We start from the raw sequence: 22,163 nt of genomic DNA, 5'->3' as shown, positions 1-22,163 counted from the left end.
TCATTAAAACACAGGAGTAGTCCCAAAAACCTCTTTTATTGCAACAGCTGTGAATTACTTTCATTCACAGCTGAATCACAAATTAGTTGCAAAAAGTCCTTCGGGAGAAGTCCTTTGGGATAATCACCAACCTTTATCTCCTTTGACACTCTGCCAAAGACCTACTTGGCAAAGTCACACGGAGTCCAGAATCAAACAGAGATGCCGACTCGTAACAGAATTAACAACGTTGCTTTCCTGCAAAGGCCCTTCTCTTTTAAGCCTTATGGGAGGGGCCAATCATCTCCAGGCCTTACTCCCGAGTCGTCCCTTTTGTTTTAACTGTTCATGCCTTTTGGCACCTCTGCGCATGCGCGCACTAGGAACAGGCTCCTCCTGTTCCTCTGCCACTCTGATTTCCGACTCTGGAGGCTCCAGAGTCTGTGCATCACTCCCAGATGGCCCTGGCCCCATCTCTGCTTCTGACACAGCCCTCATCTGGGCCTTCCCCAGACTCCAGGTCTGGCCCATGTTCCTCCCCAGTCTACTCACTGTCCGACTCTGCTGCCAGCTCTACAGGCTGCTGGCGGCCACAACAGATGGGGGGAAGGAAGGAACTCTCACTTGGGGGGACCCCAGCCAGCCTAGCAAACTCAAGAAGAGCCCCTTAGATTTGTGGAAAGATTTTGACGGCTAGGAAGGGGAAATACTGTGAAATACTAGGGAAGAGCCATTTTGAGCCTCTTCCTGTTGGCCAAATGAAGCCCCTCTCTCCTAGGAATCCAGACAATGTTCTACCACATGCAGAGAACTTTGATTTATGCCTACAAATGAACAATTGTTACTTTCAAGTATTGATGGGTCTTCAGGTGACTGCCTGGAGCCCCAGTATGGAAGATGAGACATCCCTTCACATTTTTGCAAGGTATGTATCCTCAGCTGAGGGATTCTGAAGGCCCCAAGAAGGCAGCTGCACTAAAGCCCTAAAGAGAAAGGCTAGAACACGGGTGTCAAACTCAATTTCATTGAAGGCTGCATCAGGGTTGTGTTTGACCTCGAGGGGCCGGGGGCGTGGCCAGGGTTGGCATGGCCAGCTCAACATCACTCATGTCAGGCGCTTATGGTGGCCCAGGTGGGGCTGGGGGAATCCACTGTCTCCAGCAGAGGAAGGCGAGGCCTGGGAGAGTGTCAAACCCTTGTCCTCCAGAGGAGCCTCGCTGTCCCTCTCAGGCCACCTGGAGGACCCCTGGATGGCGGCGCAGGCTGTCCACTGCCCTAGGCAGTGGAGGGCAAGTGAGTTTGTTTTGCTAACACTCTGCCAATGAAAACGGAGCTCGGGAGGGCCACGTGTGCCCCTCCCAAGCTCAGTTTTCGGCTTTGACGGGATGCTCCAGCACTCTGCCAGTGAAAATGGAGCTCAGGAGGGCTGCACATGCCCATCCCAAGCTCCGTTTTCAGCTGCGACAGCCAATGAAAACAGCTGCCACCAGGTTGTAGATCAACATCTGGTCAGCCTGTGCTGGTCCTTTGCTGTTTCCAGGGTGGCTCCATGGGCCAGATTTAAGCACTCCGCGGGCCGGATCTGGCCCCCAGGCCTTGAGTTTGACACCCCTGGGCTAGAAGAAACCTTTGCAGAAGTGAGGCACCTCTGTCTCTGCTTTTGCTACAGGAATAATGACTCAGGCCAACCCCCTTGGCAGGTCAGCTGGCAGGCCTATTAAAGCCTCTATATGTCCACTCTAGAAAAAGGGCCCATGGCTAGTTTTGATCTTTGGCCCATCATTTTCCTCCCAGAAATGAGAAGAGAGCAAAGTGAAGGCCTCGGCTCACCACAATTTTGGAGAGCTCCAATGAGTCAGTAAGGCCCAATCAGCTCCTCACCATGGCAATAGCAGAAGCCCTTTCGCTGCAGATTTGTTGATATGCCAACAGACAGAATGCTTACATTGTTGTTTCAGGATTCATCGGAGGAATTCCTACCTTTGGATAAGACTAAGGACATGAGAGGTGTGCAGCAGGAATGGAGTCCCTGCCGGTCAAAGTAAGTAGCATCTCAGAGGGTGAAGACCCCTGCTTGTTCACAAAGGGCTGGCAGGGTAGAAAAAGATGGCCAGGCTGAGTGGCTCATCTTGGAAAGAAGAGGCTGAGCTAGCTCGATGTCTTTAAACATTTCACCTTCTTCATCTGGACAGGGCTGAGATGGCAGAAGACAAAGCTGAGGAAGAGGACAACTTTCCTACTGGGGACTCCATGCCTACCTCAGAGGTAAGAAAGGTTTGGCGATGGGGCCGGTGGAGTCTATGCACCTATGCTTTAGCCCTCTTATTGGGATGCAGAGAGTTTTGGATTTAGCTTCAATACTGTCATTTGCAGGATTCAATGAAAGTCCTGGTGGGCTCCAGGACCAGCAGCCTGGAGTATGTGGATTCCATGATTTCCAACATTTGGGACGAGGAGTCAGAGGGAAGCTGCAGTTGGCTTCAGAGGCCAGCCTCTCTTCCAATCCCTGGGTAAGAAAAACAAATTGTTTTCTTTTGGGAAGGGATGGAAGCCCTCTATTCAGTTCTCTTAAACTGAGTGAACTGGAATGCTCTGGGTGCTGGAGGAAGATGAAACCTGGCCCTTGGGATAGCATACTTAGGCTAAATATATGCAGCCAAGCTCTGTTGCGATTGGTTCATTTTACCACAAAACACCAGGGAAGGGCCCAGTGCAGTGGACTGGTAATGCTAAACGGATGTGATCCACTCTTCTTATGCCTTTTCTTTTTCTGCATCATTGTCTCCAGCACCCTGCTGCTTCTGGGCAGGGCTTTAACAGGCAAAGAGTAGAGAGCCTACTTTTCTGGGGGATGGATGGAATGGGAATGGCCATTCCTCCAACTCCAGAGATGTATCCAGCAACAGAAGCATTGTTCTGATTCAGGGGTGAAATCTACTTACCTTCCCTACCGATTTGGAAGTGCATGCCCCGCACTTCCGCGCCATCATCACTTCTGATTTTTGACCCTCTGCGTATGCTCAAAGCTTTCTGCACATGCACAGAGGAACAAATGCGGGTTACTTCAGGTTAAAAGCAGAAAGTAGCGATGTCCGGGCAGATGGGTGGAGCCTTGCGTTGCCGCCGCTACTGGTTCACCAAACCATGCATTACCAGCTTGCACGAGCCGGACAGAACCAGCAGGATTTCACCACTGTTCTGATTGGGGATTTCCATTCAATAGGGCCTCTTTTAGGAATTCTGAATCTCTTTTGCCCTGATGGCTAAAGAGGAATCATTGTCATTCACAGGATTCTCCAGAAGAAAGAGAAGCCGCCCTAGATGATCTCAGCAGCCTGGACTCCCTGGACCTCTCTGTTTAATTCAAAGAGGTATCTATTTGAACCAATTCATGTATCACTACCTTATCATGATGCATTATTCTGGTCACACATCCCCATTCTCTTTTGCCCTGATGGCTAAAGAGGAATCATTGTCATTCACAGAATTCTCCCGAAGGAGCGGAAACCACCCTAATGATCTCAGCAGCCTGGAAGAGGACTCCTGGGTCTTCACTCTTTAATTCATGGATCACCACCTTCTTGTGTCAAAGAGGCTTGCACAGCTCAATGAAGCAATGAGGTATGCTGTGTAGTGCCACTCAAGACAGACAGGTTATAGTGAAGAGTGCTGGCACAATGTGGTCTACTGAAGAAAGAAATGGCAACCCTCTCCAGTATCCTTACTAAGAAAACCCCATGAAGTGTATCAATAGGCTAAAAGCTAAGATGCCATAAGATGAGCTCCTCAGGTCAGAAGGGTCCAATATGTTGCTTGGAAAGAGTGGAGGGCAATTACAAGTATGTAATTGAGGAAAGTGGATGGGCCAAAGCCAAAGGATGTTCAGCTGTGGATGTTTCTAGTGGTGAAAGAAAACTGATACTGTAAAGAACAAAAGAGAAGGGGAAGAAATGGAAGCAGTGACATATTTTATTTTCTTGGGCTCCAAGGTGACTGCAGAGGTGACTGCAGCCATGAAATTAAAAGACCTTTGCTCCTTGGGAGGAAAACTATGGCAAACTTAGACAACATATGAAAAAGCAGAGACATGAGCTTGCCAATAAAGGTCATATAGTCAAAGCTGTGGTTTTCCCTGTAGTAACACATAGCTGTGAGACTTGGACCATAAGGAAGGCTGAGGGCCGAAGAATTGATGCTTTCGATTTGTGGTTTTGGAGAAGACTCTTGAGAGTCCCTTGGACTGCAAGGAGATGAAATCAATCAATCCTAAAGGAAATCAACCCTGACTGTTCTTTGGAAGGACAGAAAGTGAAGCTGAAGCTCAAATACTTTGGCCACCTAATGGGAGAAAAGGACTTATTGGAATAGACCCTGAAGTTGGGAAAGGTTGAAAGCAAAAGGAGAAGGGGATGGCAGTGGATGAGATGATTAGATAGTGCCATTGATGCAATAAACATGAATTTGGGCAAACTCCAGGAAGTAGTGGAGGTGGAGTTGGCTGTGCTATGGTCCATGGGGTTGCAAAGCGTTGGATAGGACAGTGAGTGACTGAAAAAAAACCCAACCTCTTTGAGACTTTATGATTTAAGAAACAGCACAGGAGAGACTAAAGATTCAAGGTAGAAAGAGAAAAGAAACAAAAGTGAAAAACCGGTCTCTTGTCTTTGGCCAGCTTGGAACTTGTAAAATGACAAGGGGCAATGGATTCACTGTTCCTGCATAGGATCCTGTGGCTCTGTGATTAAGAAACTCTTCTTTCACATCCAATTGGTGCACCAGTGGTGCCTATTTCTAGAACTAGTCATCTCATGACTGGACTATTGTGCAGCTCCACTGGAGCTAAGCTGATTTCAAAGCCTTCCCCTGGAAGAAAAGCATACAGACATCTGGAAAAGATCATCCTCACCTGGAAAAGAGGCATCAAGTGTTTCTGTAATTGGAAGAAAAGCAACTCAGACTTCCCTAGGGAAAAAAGGCGTGTGTTGGTGATAGGAGATTCAATTCTCAAGGGAATGGAATCAGCCATCTGTAAACCGTACATCCAATCTAGGGAGGTATGTTGTTTCCCCGAAGCAAAAATCAAAGATGTGGCCAAGATCTTACTAAAAATGATCAACCCCACAGATTAAAACTGATTTCTTCTCCTTCACATAGGGACCAATGGCACGACAATGAATATTGAGAGATTACCAGCAGCTAGGCAAGACAATTAAGGAATTTAGGAGCCCAAGTGGTGTTTTCATCTACTTCCAACAAAAAGTCAACATCCAATGAGAGAACAAAGGATTATAGAAAGGAACCACTGGCTTAAGGGTTGGTCCCACCAAGAGAACTTTGGATTCTTAGACCATGGTCCCCACTCCCTACATGAAGGGATGGGGACAAAGGATGGGCTGCACCTCACAAGAACTGGGAAGAATGTATTTGGAAAATGACTGGCTCAATTTATCAGAAGGGCTTTAAACTAAAAAGGATGGAGGAGTGTGACCAATCTTTAGGATCCTTAGGACAATCTTTATGATCTTTGGGACTTATTTCCAAGCACAAACCCCAAAACAACCAATCAAATAATGAGATAGAAAGGGATAGAAAGGAAGAAAAATCAGATATAAAGTAGGAGATATAGAATCATAACTAGGGTCAACAAGAACTCAAATGATTATACACAAATGCTCATGGTTTAGGGAACAAACAGGGTGAACTTGAAGTACTAGTACATGAAAGCAATTATGACACAGTTGCCATTACTGAAACATGATGGGATGAAACTCAAGACTGGAATGTACGGATGGAAGGATATAATCTGTTTAAAACAGACCCAACAGAAGAGGAGTTGGAGTTGCATTATACATAAGACACCACTACATCTCTTACAGAAATGCATAAAACCAAGAATGAAAGCCCATTGACTGCATATAGGTCAATATAAAAGGAGAAAAGAATGACATTGCCATAGGTGTACACTACAGGCCACCCAACCACACAGAAGAAATAGACGAACTTTTGCTAACCAGTTAACAAATATATGTAGAAAATGCATCACAGTAGCAATGGGGGACTTTAACTACCCTGACATCAACTGGGAGACAAACTCTGTATCAAGTGGGAGATCGAACAGGTTCCTGACCAACCTAGCCGACAACTTTGTACTTTTTTTAACCTTAAATAGCAGCAACATTTTGAGATACATTATGAAGAGAGAGGGAGGGAGGGAGGGAGGGGGAGAGAGAGAGAGAGAGAGTTAGTCACTGAGGGAGTTTTGGTCTTCCTGGTCTTAATTCCATAGGTTTTAAATCTGTTACATTTATAAAGCAATTTTGGAAAAATTCTTGTTGATGGAAAGGATATGAAAATTGCCTTCTAGTTGTTTGATGCTTGGAGAAAATGTTTCATGGCATATAAGTAAACATAATCTCACCTGTTTATACATTGGTTTAGAAACCGTATAGTGAAAATGCTTAAAAATTAAACTGTTGTAAAAGGTTTAGTTACATAGATATGTATCCGTTATTCCTTTTAGAAGTCAGCAACATTTTGAAGAAAAAGAGCAAGAATCAGGAAGCTAAACAAATTAAAGGTGGGAGACAGGAGAAAATGAAATGGAATTTGTAGTTGCAGTAGCTAATTCAGAAACTGTAATTGTAACATTGCATAATAGAGTTTGCTTTTGCCAAGATTTGAGTTGACTTCCAAGAGCCCCAACATCAAACTTTCTCTTGTTTAGCCACCTTTTTTCTAGAACAAAATGGCCCATAATAAACCAAAAGGATTTATTATCATTGGTTATGTAACTATGGGAGAAAATATGTCTGCCCTTCTGCAAATTGTTAGAAATTAATAGGTAAAGCATTTAGCTAAAGTATTTAATCAGAAAAACTGTTAAAACAACCTGTTATCCAAATTGAGGACATGTACTTAGCAGAGATTGAAGTATGTTGTCCCAAATATTTGTGGAAAAAAAAAAGAAACTTGGCTAAATTATTGGTGGTTCTTAGCGTTCTCATTAATTTATAGCTGATAGAATTCTGTGTGGGTGGGGATGACCATGATAATGAAACAGACATGAAAATGATACATTTTTAATGTAATTATGTCCCTAAAATTTTATATGCTTTAATTCGTAGCATATGTTGACAATTTCAGGAACTATAGTAACAGGAAAGAAAAAAAACACACCCTTGGATTTGAATCAACTCAAGGTGGTGACTAAAAGTAAGGTGTCATTTATTAATTGATTTCAGATACCTGCTTGTCGATTATATGTAAAGCTTGATTATTTAATTGAATGGACAAGGCTGGAAGTTTATGAAAGAAAAAAATGCTGTTTTTATTGCAGTGCTAATGATCTGTTGCATCATATTTGTTCAACTGTGGAAGCTCATTAATTTCTTTATGATAGAAAATCTTTTCTCCTTTTCATTGCACAACAAAAACATGGTGATGCACAAAATTATACAATAATCCTTTAATTGAACTTGGCTGCTACTACATGAGAAGTCAACAGTTTAGGAGTTTTTCCTTTGATAGAGATCAGGTGTGCAACAAAGGTGATATGAGGAAATATTTAAGATACAAGTTTATGAGTAAATAAGGAATCTTAAGGTTTGGCCTGCATTTGACAAGTTCAGATCTGTCACACTCATCATGTTTATTGACCTTTTTGTGTGAATATTGTATGTGTCTCTTGCTTCTGTTTGCTTTACAGGTGGAAATTATAAATTATCAGGTCACAAAGAAGTTTGCACAAAGTCATGGGAAAATTGGTTTATCTGACCTATCTAATCCCTAGTTTCACGTTGTATCATTTTTGTTCCTAGAAGCTTGATTTCATCTGTACTTTTTCCTTTCTAAATGAGAAAGTGATGAATGATATCCCATCATTTGCAACTTGAATTTATATCATTTATTTGCTAAGTTTATATGCCGCCCATCTCACTGTCCAAAGCGATTCTGAATGGCATTGTGTTACTTGTCTTTAAAAGAAAACTCAGCAATATGCCTCAATGCATATTAAATAATAATAATGCATAAATGCAATGCAATAATAATAATAATAATAATAATAATGATAATAATAATAATAATGATAATAATAATACATTTCAAATGAATAAATTCAAATGTCCTGCTTATGCACATAGCCCATACCTGAAAGATTAACTAACGGTGGGGATTAAATTATAAAGATGTATAGGAAGTCAGAGTGGCGCGGTGGCCTAGAGATGGAGTTCTCGCCTCGTAATCAGGAGGCTGTGAGTTCGATCCTAGGTAGTGGCAGGTATTTTTCTCTTTGGGCACAATGAGTAATTGTCTGCTGCGAACTCTGCGCAGGTGTCAAGAAAGGCATCTGGCTAGTAAATGAGGGGCTCCTTTCAGTCGCCCTGACTCCACACCATTGCAAGGGATTAACAGGGCTGTTAAAAGAAAAAGAAAAGGAACTCTTGAGACCTTCTCTATGGGAATATGCTACTATATTTCCTTCTGGCTTGCTTAAAGGAATCAAAACTCGGCTGCATGCCAGCAATCTTGTTCCACTGTGTTGACGCCGGTCTTCTAAGACAAAATCTAAGTTGCATTCATAACAGCTCACTGCTTTCAAGAAAGAGGTTTCTCTGAACATTCCTTACACTGATTTTGCCTTGCTGAAGGCTATATAACCCTGCTATTGATTTATTCAAGAAAAGTCTGTCCACCAATTTACACGCCAGCAGGATCTTTGTGCACTGGGCTACCAACAGTTTGCAATGTACCTTAACACCTGCAAAGCATGAAAGACATTGTGCATTAGGTGGCACTTAGATGTTTGATATTTTGAAGGCTTCTACTCATTTGATTTCTTCTGAATGGGACCAGTGCCATCCCTCTGTGATTTCATGATAATGCTGGATTTCAGGAGCTTTTCTGCAGCTGAACCAATTAACTTCTATCTCAGCTCCCTGTTAATACACGCATGCACACACATACATACACATACATACAGGGGTGAAATCCAGCAGGTTCTGACAGGTTCTGGAGAACCGGTAACGGAAATTTTGAGTAGTTTGGAGAACCGGCAAATACCACCCCTGGCTGGCCCCAGAGTGGGGTGGGAATGGAGATTTTGCAATATCCTTCCCCTGGAGTGGGGTGGGAATGGAGATTTTGCAGTATCCTTCCCCTGCCATGCCCACCAAGCCATACCCACCAAGCCACACCATGCCCACCAAGCCACGCCCACAGGACCGGTAGTAAAAAAAATTGGATTTCTTCACTACATACATACATACATACATACATACATCAGCCCAATATGATAATATACCAACAGTGGTCAGGAATGCCTCATTCTAGCTGAGGGGGGGGAGGGGAAGGGGGGGAGAAGTGGAGGGCTACTATATCTCTTTTTATTTTGCTCTTTTTGTAATCCTATTTCAGTCCAATCTTCACTCTAGCGTAAAGTTCATTTTGCATGTATTGTATTCTTCTGCTTTCTCTTTGGTTTTTTACCCCTTTGGTTGTTATTTATTTTACTTAATTAAAGAAACATGTTTTTTTTTTTTTTAAAAAAAAAGAATAGTCAATGTCTCTTGGCTCTCTCCACAGCAGTCCTCGTGCTTGGTAGCAATTTTTTCTGGGCTTAATAAGCTACTGCTATTGAGTTAATATTTTTTGGTACTTGGCCAGAATTTCATCAGGGTTCCTAAATTGAGAAGGATAGCTTTATTTTGTTCCTGCAGAAACAGGTACCATGAGGCAACAACAAGAGTTGGGAAATTTCTGGAAATGTTGAAACCGGGGGATGGAGTCTGTGGGAATGGAGAACATGATAGTGCAAAGCTAAGATGCTGGACTAGAAACTGAGAGACTCTTGAGTTAAGCACAGTCAAGTGGGTGGCTTCGGCCCAATCACTCTTTCTTAGCCCCACCCACTTCACAAGGTTGTAGTGGGTAAAATGGGGGGCTAGAGTATTAGGTATGCCCCCTTGAGTAGTACAAAATAAAGGTGGGATGTAAATATAATTATAAAAATATTTTAACTCCACCCTTTATCCATCTGCATTCATCTGGCTATTTGAAGAACGTACAGTGCAAGTTGCGTAGCTTGGTTTACTCTTACAATTAACCTGTCTAATATATGCTTTCAAAGTGACAATATAATTTGTCCAGAAAATAATTATTTTGATTAGGATTTAAAATCTTCCTGCTGGTACAATTCTGGACTTTCTCTGTCATTTGAAATCTAGTCAGAAACAAGCTTGCTGACCTTTGGACAACGCAGACAAACCCACAAACAAATTAATCATCAATTTTTTCCCCTGGGTCTTGGAGGGCTATTCCTGCAGTAAGGACTTATACAGGTAGATGTTGACTTAGACCCCAATTGAGCTCCAAATTTCTGTTGCTAAGTGAGACATTTGTTAAGTGAGTTTTGCCCCATTTATGATCTTTCTTGCCACAGTTGTTAAGTGAATCATGGCAGTTGTTAAAAGTTAGCAACCCAGTTGTTAAGTGAATCTGGCTTCCCCATTGACTCTGCTTGTTAGAAGGTCACTAAAAGGTGATCACATGATCCCAGGGCACAGCAACCGTCATAAATGTGAATCAGTGGCCAACTGTCTGAATTTTGATCACGTGACCATTGAGATGCTGCTTACGGTCAGAAGTATGAAAAATGGTCACTTTTTTCAGTGATGTTGTAACTTTGAATGGTCACTAAATGAACTGTTGTAAATTGAGGACTACCTGTAATCCTCTGAAACGGCAATGCTCTTTGAGCTGCTTAAATAAGTAAAAAATATTTTGGAACGTAAAGGACAGAGTATTTCCGTGTCCGATTACATTCATTATTTGAAAGTAAATATTTGTTTGGAGGTTTCTTTTTTCCTGTATCAAAAAGGTTTCATTTTTGGTGGGGAGAGGGAGATTCCCCCATTTGTTGGCTTTTGTTTTTTTTCCCATTCTGAAGTTTTGCATGTTTGCAAAATTAAAAGACAAGATATAGTCATGCTGGTCATCTAGAGAATGACAAGAGTGAAGACACAGATGGTGTATCTTCTGAGGATGTGTGTGTGTGCAGGTAGTTCTCGACCTATGACCACAATTGAGCCCAAAATTTCTGTTGTTAAGTGAGACATTTGTTAAACGAATTTTGCCCCATTTTACGACTTTTCTTGCCATAGTTGTTAAGTGAATCACTGCAGTTGAGAAGTTAGCAATCTGGTTGTTATGTGAATCTTTCCCCATTGACTCGGCTTCTCAGAAGGTCACATGAAACTGCAAAGGTCATAAATATGAACCAGTTGCTAAGTATCTGAATTTTGATCACATGATGATGGGGATCCTGCAAAAATGATCATAAGTCACATTTTTCAGTACTGTTGTAAGTTTGAATGGTCACTAAACAACCTGTTATAAATCGAGGACTACCTGTATGCGTGTGGAATGGCTATGAAACTAGAGGTTGTATGGAAGTGTCTGCTAGATATGGTGGAACTTCTAGAAATGGTGACGACTGACATGTGGCATTTCAAACAGATCATTTTTTAAAAAAATTCTCCAAATAAGGCAAATACCTACCTCCCATCTTTACAATCATCCTTAGGATAGGCAGAGTAATTAAATTCAGACTATTCTTCCTTATGGATAAATATGGTAAGAGAAGATATTTCACAAAAAGTTAGAATTATCAACCAAAAAAAAAAAAAAAAATGGAGGAAAGCAAGGTTAGTCCAAGGTTAGTGAAGGAAAGCAACGATCACTTTAATTGTTGTGCTTTTCATTTGTCTCCTTTTAGGAGGTAGCAGTGAATGGGTAGTGGTACTATAGGATCAGAGTGAAGAGGAGCTGTGAGTAAAAGATGCAAGCTTAACCAAGGCCTATGCCTTAAATGAATGATGATAAATTTAATACAAAAATATGAAGTCTATTGCAACTATCATGATGACCACCAGATGGCAGGGTAGAGTTACTGTATTATTTTCGTTTCTCTTTGTTTCCATTTAATGGCCCTAAAGACTTTTTGCAGTCCAACCCATAATGGTACTTAGCAGCTGAGATTTGCTGCCTATCTTAAGTAATATCATCAGTAAAGAGTCTCTTGCTATTTACTTTTCATCTACAGTGGTTAAGTAGTGTGATAGTACCCTTCATCTTAAACGTAATGTAGTTGTCCCCAGTTTTTTAAAAAATATTCTGCAAATGAACTGAAGCAGGGGTGGGTTTCACTTTGCTACTGGTTTGCTCGCATGTGCAGAGCATATTTGATGACGTCTGGGCGGGTGGGCGGAGCCTCCCGCCGCCACTGCTACTGGTTCGCCCGAACTGGGGCGAACCGGTAGCAACCCACCAATGAACTGAAGGAACATCACTGACTTCTCAGACTGAATGCAATCTTTTAAATGCATTTCCAAATCTGTATTAATATGAGTCTCTCTCTCTCTCTCTCTCTTTTCCCCTTCCCTGTCTCTCTTTTTTTAGCAGCAGGAAAAAGAACGTACAAACCAGGGGTAAAATGTAAAATGTGTTACTACCGGTTCTGTGGGCGTGGCTTGGGGGGGTAATGTGATGGTGGGCATGGCCAACTTTTTAAAAAAACTTTTCAAAGCATTTTTTCTAATGCTTTGAAAAGCCTCTGGCGATCAGACAACTCAGCTGGGATCGTCAGAGACTTTTCAAAGCATTTTTTAACCACCTCTTCGGCCAAGAGGTTGCAGAAAAAAATGCTTTGAAAAGCCTCTGAGGATCCCAACTGAGCCGTGCGATCATCAGAGGCTTTTTTTTTTTACTTTTAAAAGCATTTTTTCGTCAGAAGAGGTTGTAGAAAAAATGCTTTTAAAAGTAAAAAAAAAAAAGCCTCTGATGATCGCACGGCTCAGCTGAGCATGGGGGGGGGGGGCACAGGGATTTTTGCTACCAGTTCTCCTAACCACCCGCTGCCATCGCTACCGGATCGGGCGATCTGGTCCGAACCGGGAGCATTTCATCCCTGGTACAAACCAGAAATGAAAGACTAATGCCATTTCTGTATTCTTGTCCTGACTTTAGTGACCCATTCTTGCTTTAACTGGACCTCTTAAAAATCCTGCAACCCTTGGAAACCCTCATTTGACAAAGGAGGCAGTTGTAGCAAAGATGGCCTTGAAACAAAGACTGTTGGGCAAAGTTTGCCAAACCATGGCACAGGATTCTGGGTAAACGAAAGTTGCACGGCCTTCCATCAGAGGCGACTTGAAGTAAAGTGCTTTGACAGTAATACTGCAGATGTCTGCAGGAAACCCAGAGGGGGGAAAAACAGCCTTGAACACTATAGTTAGATAGCTGTGCAAAAAAGTATGCGAAGGAAAGAGCTAATGTGCAAGACTTCTATTTAAGATAGGGGGGAAGGAAATAGAAATTGTGATAGCATGCTATTTCAGGTAATAATAGAAAGTACTTGATGTTTACATGGTGAATGGATCGATACTAATTCTGTAGTCGGGGCACATATACAGTAGTTTGGATTATACATGTGATAGATGTGCTCAGTACAGCAGAAATTTTCACACAGCAACATTTTATTTTTCACTGCGTGCTGAGATGGAATTTTTCCACCCAACTATCTGGAAGGATTTGCATAAGAATGGTGATACGGCAGTATTCTTTAATGATGTGCTTTTCTTTGTGAAATTTTAAAAATGTCTACGGTGCATGATGAAGCTTGGATGAATTGCTGCGCTAACGCTTTTATATTTTCTTCTAAAGAGCTTATCTTCATGGTGTTGGGGAAGTTGCTTTACCTTTTCTCATATAAAAGGTTGAGGCTGAAAAGGCGAATTTGGTTACAACCCTGTTGGTGTCCACTTCTGTCCTTCAACGTCTTTATGCTTTGCTTAATCCCACCTTCCCCAAGTAATTCCAAGATGTGCTTGATTACATGTCATAATTTCCAGTCCAGTGGAATAAGTTCTATCCCTGGCTGGAAATTGTTGTGTTTTAACACACTTGGAGAACATGGGGTTGAAGAAGCTTGACTTAAGGCAGGAATATTGAGTATGCAACCCAACAGTTGTTGCTGAACCAGGGTTCTTAACCCCTTTCAGCCCTTCCTCATACTAACAGAGGAGCATGTCCACTGAATGAAGGGTATTAGGACCAGTCATTCAACAACAGATTTGGTTAGGACCAGTTGTTTAGCATGCTATGTGAGGTGCATTTAGATTTGTAATTCAACCATATATGAAGGACCAGTCTGGATGGGAGTCAACAGGTTCAGACTTAACCTAGACAAGACCGAGTGGCTGTGGGTATTGCCTCCTAAAGACTATGTCGATTGTCCATCCCTGGTTCTTGGGGGGGGGGGAGAAATTGTCCCCCTCAGAACGGGTTCGCAATTTGGGTGTCCTCTTAGACTCACAGCTAAGACTAGAGCAACATCTAGCAGCTGTGGTTAGGGGGACCTTTGCACAGGTTTGCCTGGTGCACCAATTGCGACCCTACTTGGATCAGGAGGCTTTCCTCACAGTCACTCATGCCTTTGTCACCTCATGGTTAGATTATTGCAACGCGCTCTACATGGGGCTACCCTTGAAGAGTGTTTGGAGACTACAGTTGGTCCAGAATGCAGCTGTGCGAGCTATCGTGGGTGCACCTAGATACACCCACATTACACCAATTCTCCGCGAGCTGCACTGGCTCCCTACTGGTCTCCGGGCACAATTCAAGGTGTTGGTTATTACCTTTAAAGCCCTACATGGCTCAGGGCCAGGCTATCTTCGAGACCGCCTTCTACCGCATAGCTCCCAGCGACCGGTAAGATCCCACAGAGTTGGTCTCCTCTGGGTCCCGTCAGCTAAACAATGCCGGCTGGCGGGCCCACGAGGGAGGGCCTTCTCTGTGGCTGCCCCAGCTCTCTGGAACCAGGTACCTCCTGAGATCCGGACTACCCCCATCCTATTGGCCTTCCGGAAAGCGATGAAGACCTGGCTTTTCTGGCAGGCCTGGGGATGTTGATCTCGCTGTTCAGTCTTGTGAGATCCGGCCATGGATGGTGTGCATGTGTTTTTAATGTTTTTAAAATGCTTTTATAATGTTTTTTTTTTAAAAAAATTATGTTCACTGTTCGTATTATTTCTGTTGTAAGCTGCCCAGAGTCCCTAGGGAGTTGGGCGGCATAGAAATATGATTAATTAAATTAAATTAAATTACTCACACCGTTGTACAAAGTATACCAAGGCAAACTATGTATATTGTAGAATTTTGGTCTCGAAGACAAAATTATTTGTTTGCTTGTTTATTAGATTTGTTTGCTTCCCATCTTGCTTCAAAGTGACCCTGGGCGGCTTACAACACTAGAAGCCAATAAAAACCATGAAAAATAAATATTTCTAATAACAGTAAAAAGTACAATTAAAAAGATGGGGAATCAGCTTTGCAGATCAGCTGCATTTCCTTGAACCACGACACTGGCAAAGGATTTCTCAATCCTCTGTCCTTCTAACATCCACAGCCCCAGATACACTCAGAACAGTATTGCTGAAGGCAGTTTTCATTTAAAATAAGGACTGCTTAGCATTTTGAGCTAATAGTTGAAGGACCCTGGGATGCCAGAAAGCGAGTCAAATCCACATTCTTTGCAGAATTATGTTCTTGAGCTGAGGAGACAAGCTTAGGCTGTGCTGGAACTATGCCTAACCATAGAGGCTTATATAATTATACAACTGCATAAGGATTTTCACATTTTGATTTTATAATCAAATTGCAAGTCATGAGTGCTTGTACATTCCTTCCTCTCCCCTTGGCCTAAATTTGTTGGAGGCAAATCAGCTTCTGAGTTCCAACTGTTCAGTGATGACAAGAGGTGAAGAATATTCCTCCAATTGGAGAACAAGCTCCATACAACTGTAGAATTAATCTCTGCCTGACTTGCCATTTCCAAATTTAGAATCAGAAAAGGATAGGAGTTGTTTGTTTTAGTGTTGGGCCGATGAAGTGCTTGGGACATCACAGTCAGTCAGCATCAGAAATATCAAACTCCAGTTTGGAATTGGGTAGCCCCTATAACAGTGATGGCTAACCTTTTTGCCATCACGTGCCAAAAGTGAGGGGAGTGCAGGGGGGTTGTGTGTGTGTGCTCACACCCATAATTCTATGCGCTCCGCCCCAGCACATGTCTGTGTGACACACACACACACCTGCGCTTCCCTCGCTTTTGGCATGTGATGGCACGGCAGACCCATTTTTCGTCCTCCCCAGGCTCCAGAGCCTTTCTAGAAGCCTGGGGAGGGCGAAAATGACCTTCTCCACCTCCTTGGAGGCTCTCCGGAGGCCGGAAATGGCCTGTTTGCCGATTTCCAGTGGGCCCGGAAGGCCCAAAAATCAACTGTCCGGTGCGCGCATGTGTGCCAGAGCTGAGCTCACGTGCCCACTGATATGGCTCCGCGTGCCACCTGTGGCACGCGTGCCATAGGTTTGCCATCACGGCCCTATAAGAATCTTTTCCCAACAATTCTACGGCGTTCTAGATACAGTTCTATCCCTCCCCTATCTCTACAACTGCAATCTGGAGAAGAATTTTTGGGTTCTTTTGTTGGAGAAAGCCACGAAACACTCAGCGTGAACCAACTTATTGTTCTTTCAACAAGAAACCCCATTTCCAGCCTCTGATGTAAAAAGCACTTTAGAATGTGATGAATTTTAAGACTAGGCTACGAAGCAATATTTTCTTTCAAGGATATCTGCCTTTCAAACTGTATATCTTTCTCCTGAACCAATTCTGAAGAATAAGCAGGATGAGTAGTGGCTGGAGACATTCAGCAGGATTTGCTGAAAATTTGTTTAAGTTGAGGTTATCTCATTATACCCTTGTAACCAAAACCCAAGGAAATAAGTTAGTCTGAGAGATGGTGACTTGTCCAAGGCTGCCCAGTTTAATGTAAAAAATACTATTTCATAGCTATTCACTTTATCTATATTTGTACACCAGTGGTTCCTATGGCAATTGTTATCAAGTCTCTGGGTTCACATTACTCTTGTGCTTCCTATGCTAGCTTAAATGGATATTTTGAACCCTGTTTGCTTTTTCCAAGACCAATGTTATATTCACTATGTTAAAAATAGTAAGAACAAATGGCAAACTGGCATATTGTTTTCTTTGCATTTTATAGATTTGAGGGGGGTGGGTGGGTTGTGAGAGAACTTATTTATTATTTTGAAGGAATATTTTCCCAGACTCAAGTGACCTGGATTTCATTCTGATCTTATCTACTATTGTAACCATCATATTTAGCCTTTCTTTGCCCTTGCCTGCAGAGCCACTTCTAAATTTTGATGGATTGGATTGGATTTGTTAAGGCTGCCAAACTCTAAGAAGACTGTTGAAGTTGAAAGGGCCCATCCCTAATGTGTTGCTACCATTGGGTTAAAGCTGGCATACTCTACAAAGTTCTCACTACTTTGAAAAAAATGCCTTTTGTATAAGAAGCTTCTTTTCCTCTAATGATCTTATGATTTTATGTGTCCTTCCCCATTCCTTCTAACCACAATACAGAGTATAAAGCTGGAACCATTTTTGTTTCCTGCCATGTTTTCCTGATAGCCCATAGTCAAAGCATCTTAGGCAGGGGTGGACAACAATGGCTCCTTTATGACCTGTGGACTTCAACTCCCAGAATTCCTGAACCAGCATCAGGAATTCTGGGAGTTGAAGTTCACGGGTTGTAAAGGGACCATAGTTGCCCACCTCTGATTTTAAGGACCTCTTAGCTCACGGGTGTCAAAGTTGCCGCGTCACATGATGTTTTGCGATGTTTTCCCTATTCACGGAGCTGGGGCGGGCGTGGCCTGCACCTGACGCATCCAGCCTGCGGGCCACTAGTTTGACATCCTTGTCAGTGCTCTGGTTTTAAAGTAGAGTTTTTTGTCATACTTTGCCAGTTGTGGCATCTAGTATACTTTATGCTTGATCTTAGTCAAAAGGTCAGTTATTGAATTGCTGATTATGCAAGGATTCAGAACTTCAGATCTGTCTAATTCCCCCTGGCTTCTCCCTTGCTGTGGTCATTTTAAGTTACCCTCCATAGCTGCTTTGATTGCAGGTGGGTCCAGCTAGAGGCACTTTCCAACACAAATGATAGCTCTCTTACACAGGCTCCTTGTGAAACACAGGCTTATTCGTTCAGTGGTATTCATATTCATTAAACACGGTTTATTGCTCTTTAAAAAGAGCTGTGTTTTAAAAAACAAGATTGGTGCTGCCTAGAAAGAACTCTAGTCCTATACTGCACTGAAGATTTAAAGCAGGAACAGTAATGCTGACTCTATTTAGTTGCATTTGATTAGTCCTATCATTGATTTTATTCCATGTTTTCTGCTGCTTCTGCCAATAATGGATTTTGTGTGATTATTATTATTATCATCATCATCGTCATCGTCATCGTCATCATCATCTTCAATTTTCACTATATTTATGACTTCTGAAGACTTTCATGACATGAGCATCATAATTATCACCCAGGCCAGTCAGAGTGGCAATCTGTGTGATGCAGCTGCAATTCCTGTGTTGGTTGTGCAAGGTGTCATGATAACTCATGTCACAATTTTGCCTGCACCATTCAGGCATTCTGGTGAAAATCTGATTTGCACAAATAAGTCACAATTATGTCATCTTCATGGCAACTTCTGGTTCCTGTTTAGTCACTCATTGATAGCACTGATACTCTTGTATATCACTAATTGAGTAGGAAGCTTGATGGCTATATTTTGCTTTTTCCTGCTTCATGTTCAGTGTCTGTGACCTGACAGCCAGACTGTTTCTACTGTATAAACCATGTATAGACTGCATAAATTATATACGCCATTCTGATTTTGCTTCTAGGATAATGTTTGCTGCAAATGCACCAGGACTTGGATAGTTCCTAACACACTGCATACTATATAGCTATTACTACTGGTTCTGTGGGCGTGGCTTGATGGGGGGGGGGTAATGTGACTGGGTGGGCGTGGCCAACTTAAAAAAAAACTTTTAAAAGCATTTATAGAAAAAATGCTTTTAAAAATAAAAAAAAAGCCTCTGATGATCGCATGGCTCAGCTGGGCATTGGGGGGGGGCAGGGATTTCTGCTACTGGTTCTCCAAACCACCCGCCTCCATCGCTACCGGATCGGGCGATTCGGTCCAAACCGGGAGCATTTCACCCCTGCGGTATAGTTTTCTAGAGTATAAAGGTGATGAGTTCATTTCCCAGTAGAGGGTTTGTACCCTATAAAATAATCTCTCCCGAACAGCAATTTAAGTTTTCCAATAATGATGAAATTGGTAATGTGATGCTTCCTGGTGGTCACTTTAACCAAGCTATTTTTTGGATATAAGTCCAAAGGTATTGGGTATGTGAGAGTAGCAGGTCCCAGGGATGGAGAAGGGTTTGTAGTGACCAGGAGCATCCTCCTGCTTCACCTTGTACTCTTATTTATTACCATGACAGATATCTTAAATTGTTTTGTTTTGTTTTCATTTGCAGGTGATACTCGATGAAAGGGAGAAAGGGCCAAGGTCTCCATCCACTGCATTTCTTAACTTGGTACACATAAAATGATTCAGGGAGCACTACGTGCTGGCCTTTTTACTGAGACAGAATAGAGACCAGCGGTGTGGACAGCACAGAAGATGTGAGCATTCTTGTGATGGCAGATGGTCAGCAACATGTTGCTGATTTGGAGGAAGAGGATGAAGTGGAACTGGGGCCTATGACATGGGGACGCAGGGCTCCCAGGAATCCTCAGAGAGTCCAGGATGGAAGAGCACAGTATGATTGATTGAATGGATGGATGGATGGACAGCTATCTGCTCAAGAAGAGGAAGGAGAGGCATGGCTACTTATGATCAGCAATAGTCCGCCACCAATGAGGAACAGCTGCTGCCCCTGCCTGTTCTGTGGATGTGAAGAGCAGACAGACGGGAATCTCAGAGGAGGTCAGCAAGGCTGCTCACAAGGAAGCAGCTTTGCACTTCCTAATCAGGGACACTGGGTTGTGGATTATTTAGTGAGGCGTGTGGGAGGGAGTGGTTGGTGTTCAGCTTCCTGAGTCTTCGGCTCTATGCTTTCTGTATCCTGATTTTGTGCTGTGATCCTTAGGTTTGTCTTGTTGATTTTTCCAGAACTTGGACTTGGATTTGAACTTGAACTTGAACATGGATTTGGACTTGCCTCAGGGAGTTTCCTTGTGGGAGCATTTGCTTGAGAAATTACTGCTTTAGTTTTGTGCGTGTGTGCTTGGATTTTCTCACTGAACTGCTTGGGGAGGGGAATTTGTGACTTTGGGGGATTTTGGGGGATATTACTATAACAAATAGAGTTGTGCAGTAAATATACTCTACTTGCACTTTTTGCTATGTGTGTGACTTGGGTCAGAACAATTCTGTTTTTCTGGCTCATGGACTGATGGCTGACACTTTTAACACGGCTATATAATACAATAGCAAATAACATCCAGCAACCTTGTTGAAGAAGTCCTGCCATTCAAGATAAATGTTACCATAAACATTAATCAACCATAAACATTACAGCAGAACCTTCTGTTTCAACAGGAAAAATCTAGACATGTGATCGCTTGATAATAATCCTTAATCTTGGCTGAACAACAGGCCTGGTTTGAAGCACTTTTACTTACTTACTTAATCTTTATTATTCCACAAGGTTCAGGAGATACCACCATCCTTCTGCAAAAGCTGTCTGCCTTTTAGGTGGAAACAACCTGGGTTCTTCTGATGAACACTCACATTGCGTTGTATAGATTTAATGCATTGCGCACTACATGTAGTGCACATATAGTTTATGGTGGTAGCTTTTAGTTCACAAAATAGTAAGATAAGCCTGCTTCTACTTCCAGGTCTTATTAGTTGGATTGGTGGCAAAGACGAAAAAGAGGGGGAAAGTGTAGGAAAAGAGTTAATCCTCTTCATTTTGACTCTAGGTTTTGTAGTCTCATTTTATAGACTCTTTCAATTTGCTACTATAACACCACTAGTTCAGTGACCAACATTCAAAGTTACAATGGTGCTGAACAAGGGAGGACTTATGACCAGTCTTTGAAATTGTGGATGTCACAGCATCTGCATGGTCACCTGATCACAATTTGGGCACTTGGCAATCAGCTTGCAGTTACGATGGTTACAGCAGCCCTCAGTCATGTGATCGCCATTTATGATTTTCCCTGCTGACTTCCCATAAAATCAATGGGGAAGCCAATAGGAGGTTGCAAGTTACTTCCATCCCTGCCTCTTTTTTGTCCACCCAGGATGCATGGTACCTGCCCCTGGCACCCATGCACTTGCAGCATCTGTCCATAGCATCTGCCTAGGTTCTGTAGTGCCTGCCCATGACACCCACCTGCCTGCACCTGGCCATAGTTTGTAGCACATGCCTAAGGCACCTGTTCACACTTCATAGAATTTGCTCAAATCACCAGCACAACCTCCAATAGCTCTTGCCTGCCAGCCTGGAACTTCAGCCTCTTTTCACGTCACAGTTCTATGAGATCCTCACTTAATAACCTGTTTGATCCAGAGGTTGTGAAAGTAACTTGGACTGCCTGGATCGCTAAACAGTGCAGTCATGTGATCTGTTTTATGATCACATAACTTAGTGACAAAATTCTTGCCCCAATTGCTGTCATAACCCAAGGAGCTTCCTGTAGTTCTGTGCACACTGAAAAATATAGTGGAACACACATTAAATGCCAATACAATGGTATTAATATTATTAGATATTAATATTATTAGTTCAGGACTGAAACTACTATTTAACTAATACTTTGATGTGAATTTCAGTGGTTTTTTGTTTTTTTTAACCTTATACACAATTTTGGATGAAAATAAGTTTATGCTTGTAACACGGATATCCTAAATGACAATTAACACAGAAGTCTTACTTTTTTCTTTTTCTTTTCAGTACTTCAAGTTTGTAAAATAATAGAATGTTAATGATTTTTACTCATATAAACATTACTGCATTAAAATCTGCATTGAAATAATACAGCGTACCATGATTGATAACTTTATAATAAATTAAAAATCACACAATGCCATTACTATTTTGACCTCCAGTTTTTATTCAGGTAGTATTAAAAGAGTTAAACACCTAAAGAGGAAAAAAAAGTGTTTACTGAGGCAAGAAGTTAAGTAAAAACATTGTAGAAGTGAATACTTGGAAATCTGAAAAAAAGGTGTACATC

The 22,163-nt window shown here is 42.2% G+C and overlaps 1 protein-coding gene across 2 annotated transcripts; it reads left to right on the top strand.

The window, feature by feature from the left end:
* Positions 1 to 1,628: 1,628 nt before the first annotated feature.
* On the top strand, positions 1,629 to 21,959 carry LOC148115199 (uncharacterized). Of its 2 annotated transcripts, XR_015732313.1 has the most exons (8): positions 1,629 to 2,020; positions 2,172 to 2,244; positions 2,353 to 2,489; positions 3,270 to 3,350; positions 3,465 to 3,600; positions 6,500 to 6,556; positions 7,123 to 7,191; positions 19,451 to 21,959. XR_015732313.1 is itself a non-coding variant. In XM_087886400.1 (4 exons), exons 1-4 carry the CDS (start codon positions 1,902 to 1,904, stop codon positions 6,543 to 6,545), a joined length of 375 nt encoding a protein of 124 aa, XP_087742526.1. In that variant the 5' UTR covers positions 1,807 to 1,901; the 3' UTR covers positions 6,546 to 6,673. The 2 variants fall into 2 exon arrangements, 1 of the variants encoding a protein (XP_087742526.1); XM_087886400.1 differs by lacking the exons at positions 3,270 to 3,350; positions 3,465 to 3,600; positions 7,123 to 7,191; positions 19,451 to 21,959 and having other exon boundaries at positions 1,807 to 2,020; positions 6,500 to 6,673.
* The last annotated feature ends 204 nt before the right edge of the window (positions 21,960 to 22,163 follow it).

This window comes from Pantherophis guttatus, chromosome 2, assembly GCF_059756535.1.
Source record: "Pantherophis guttatus breed Tessera chromosome 2, ASM5975653v1, whole genome shotgun sequence".
NCBI classification, from domain to species: domain Eukaryota; kingdom Metazoa; phylum Chordata; class Lepidosauria; order Squamata; family Colubridae; genus Pantherophis; species Pantherophis guttatus.
This window is presented reverse-complemented; position numbering and strand designations above follow the sequence as displayed.

Bases quoted from the DNA above. Each gene is read 5' to 3' on its own strand.
- LOC148115199 (XM_087886400.1), top strand. From the start codon at position 1,902: ATGCCAACAGACAGAATGCTTACATTGTTGTTTCAGGATTCATCGGAG. The intron at 2,021-2,171 runs GTAAGTAGCATC...TCATCTGGACAG, and splicing joins TGGAGTCCCTGCCGGTCAAA to GGCTGAGATGGCAGAAGACA. The intron at 2,490-6,499 runs GTAAGAAAAACA...TATTCCTTTTAG, and splicing joins GCCTCTCTTCCAATCCCTGG to AAGTCAGCAACATTTTGAAG.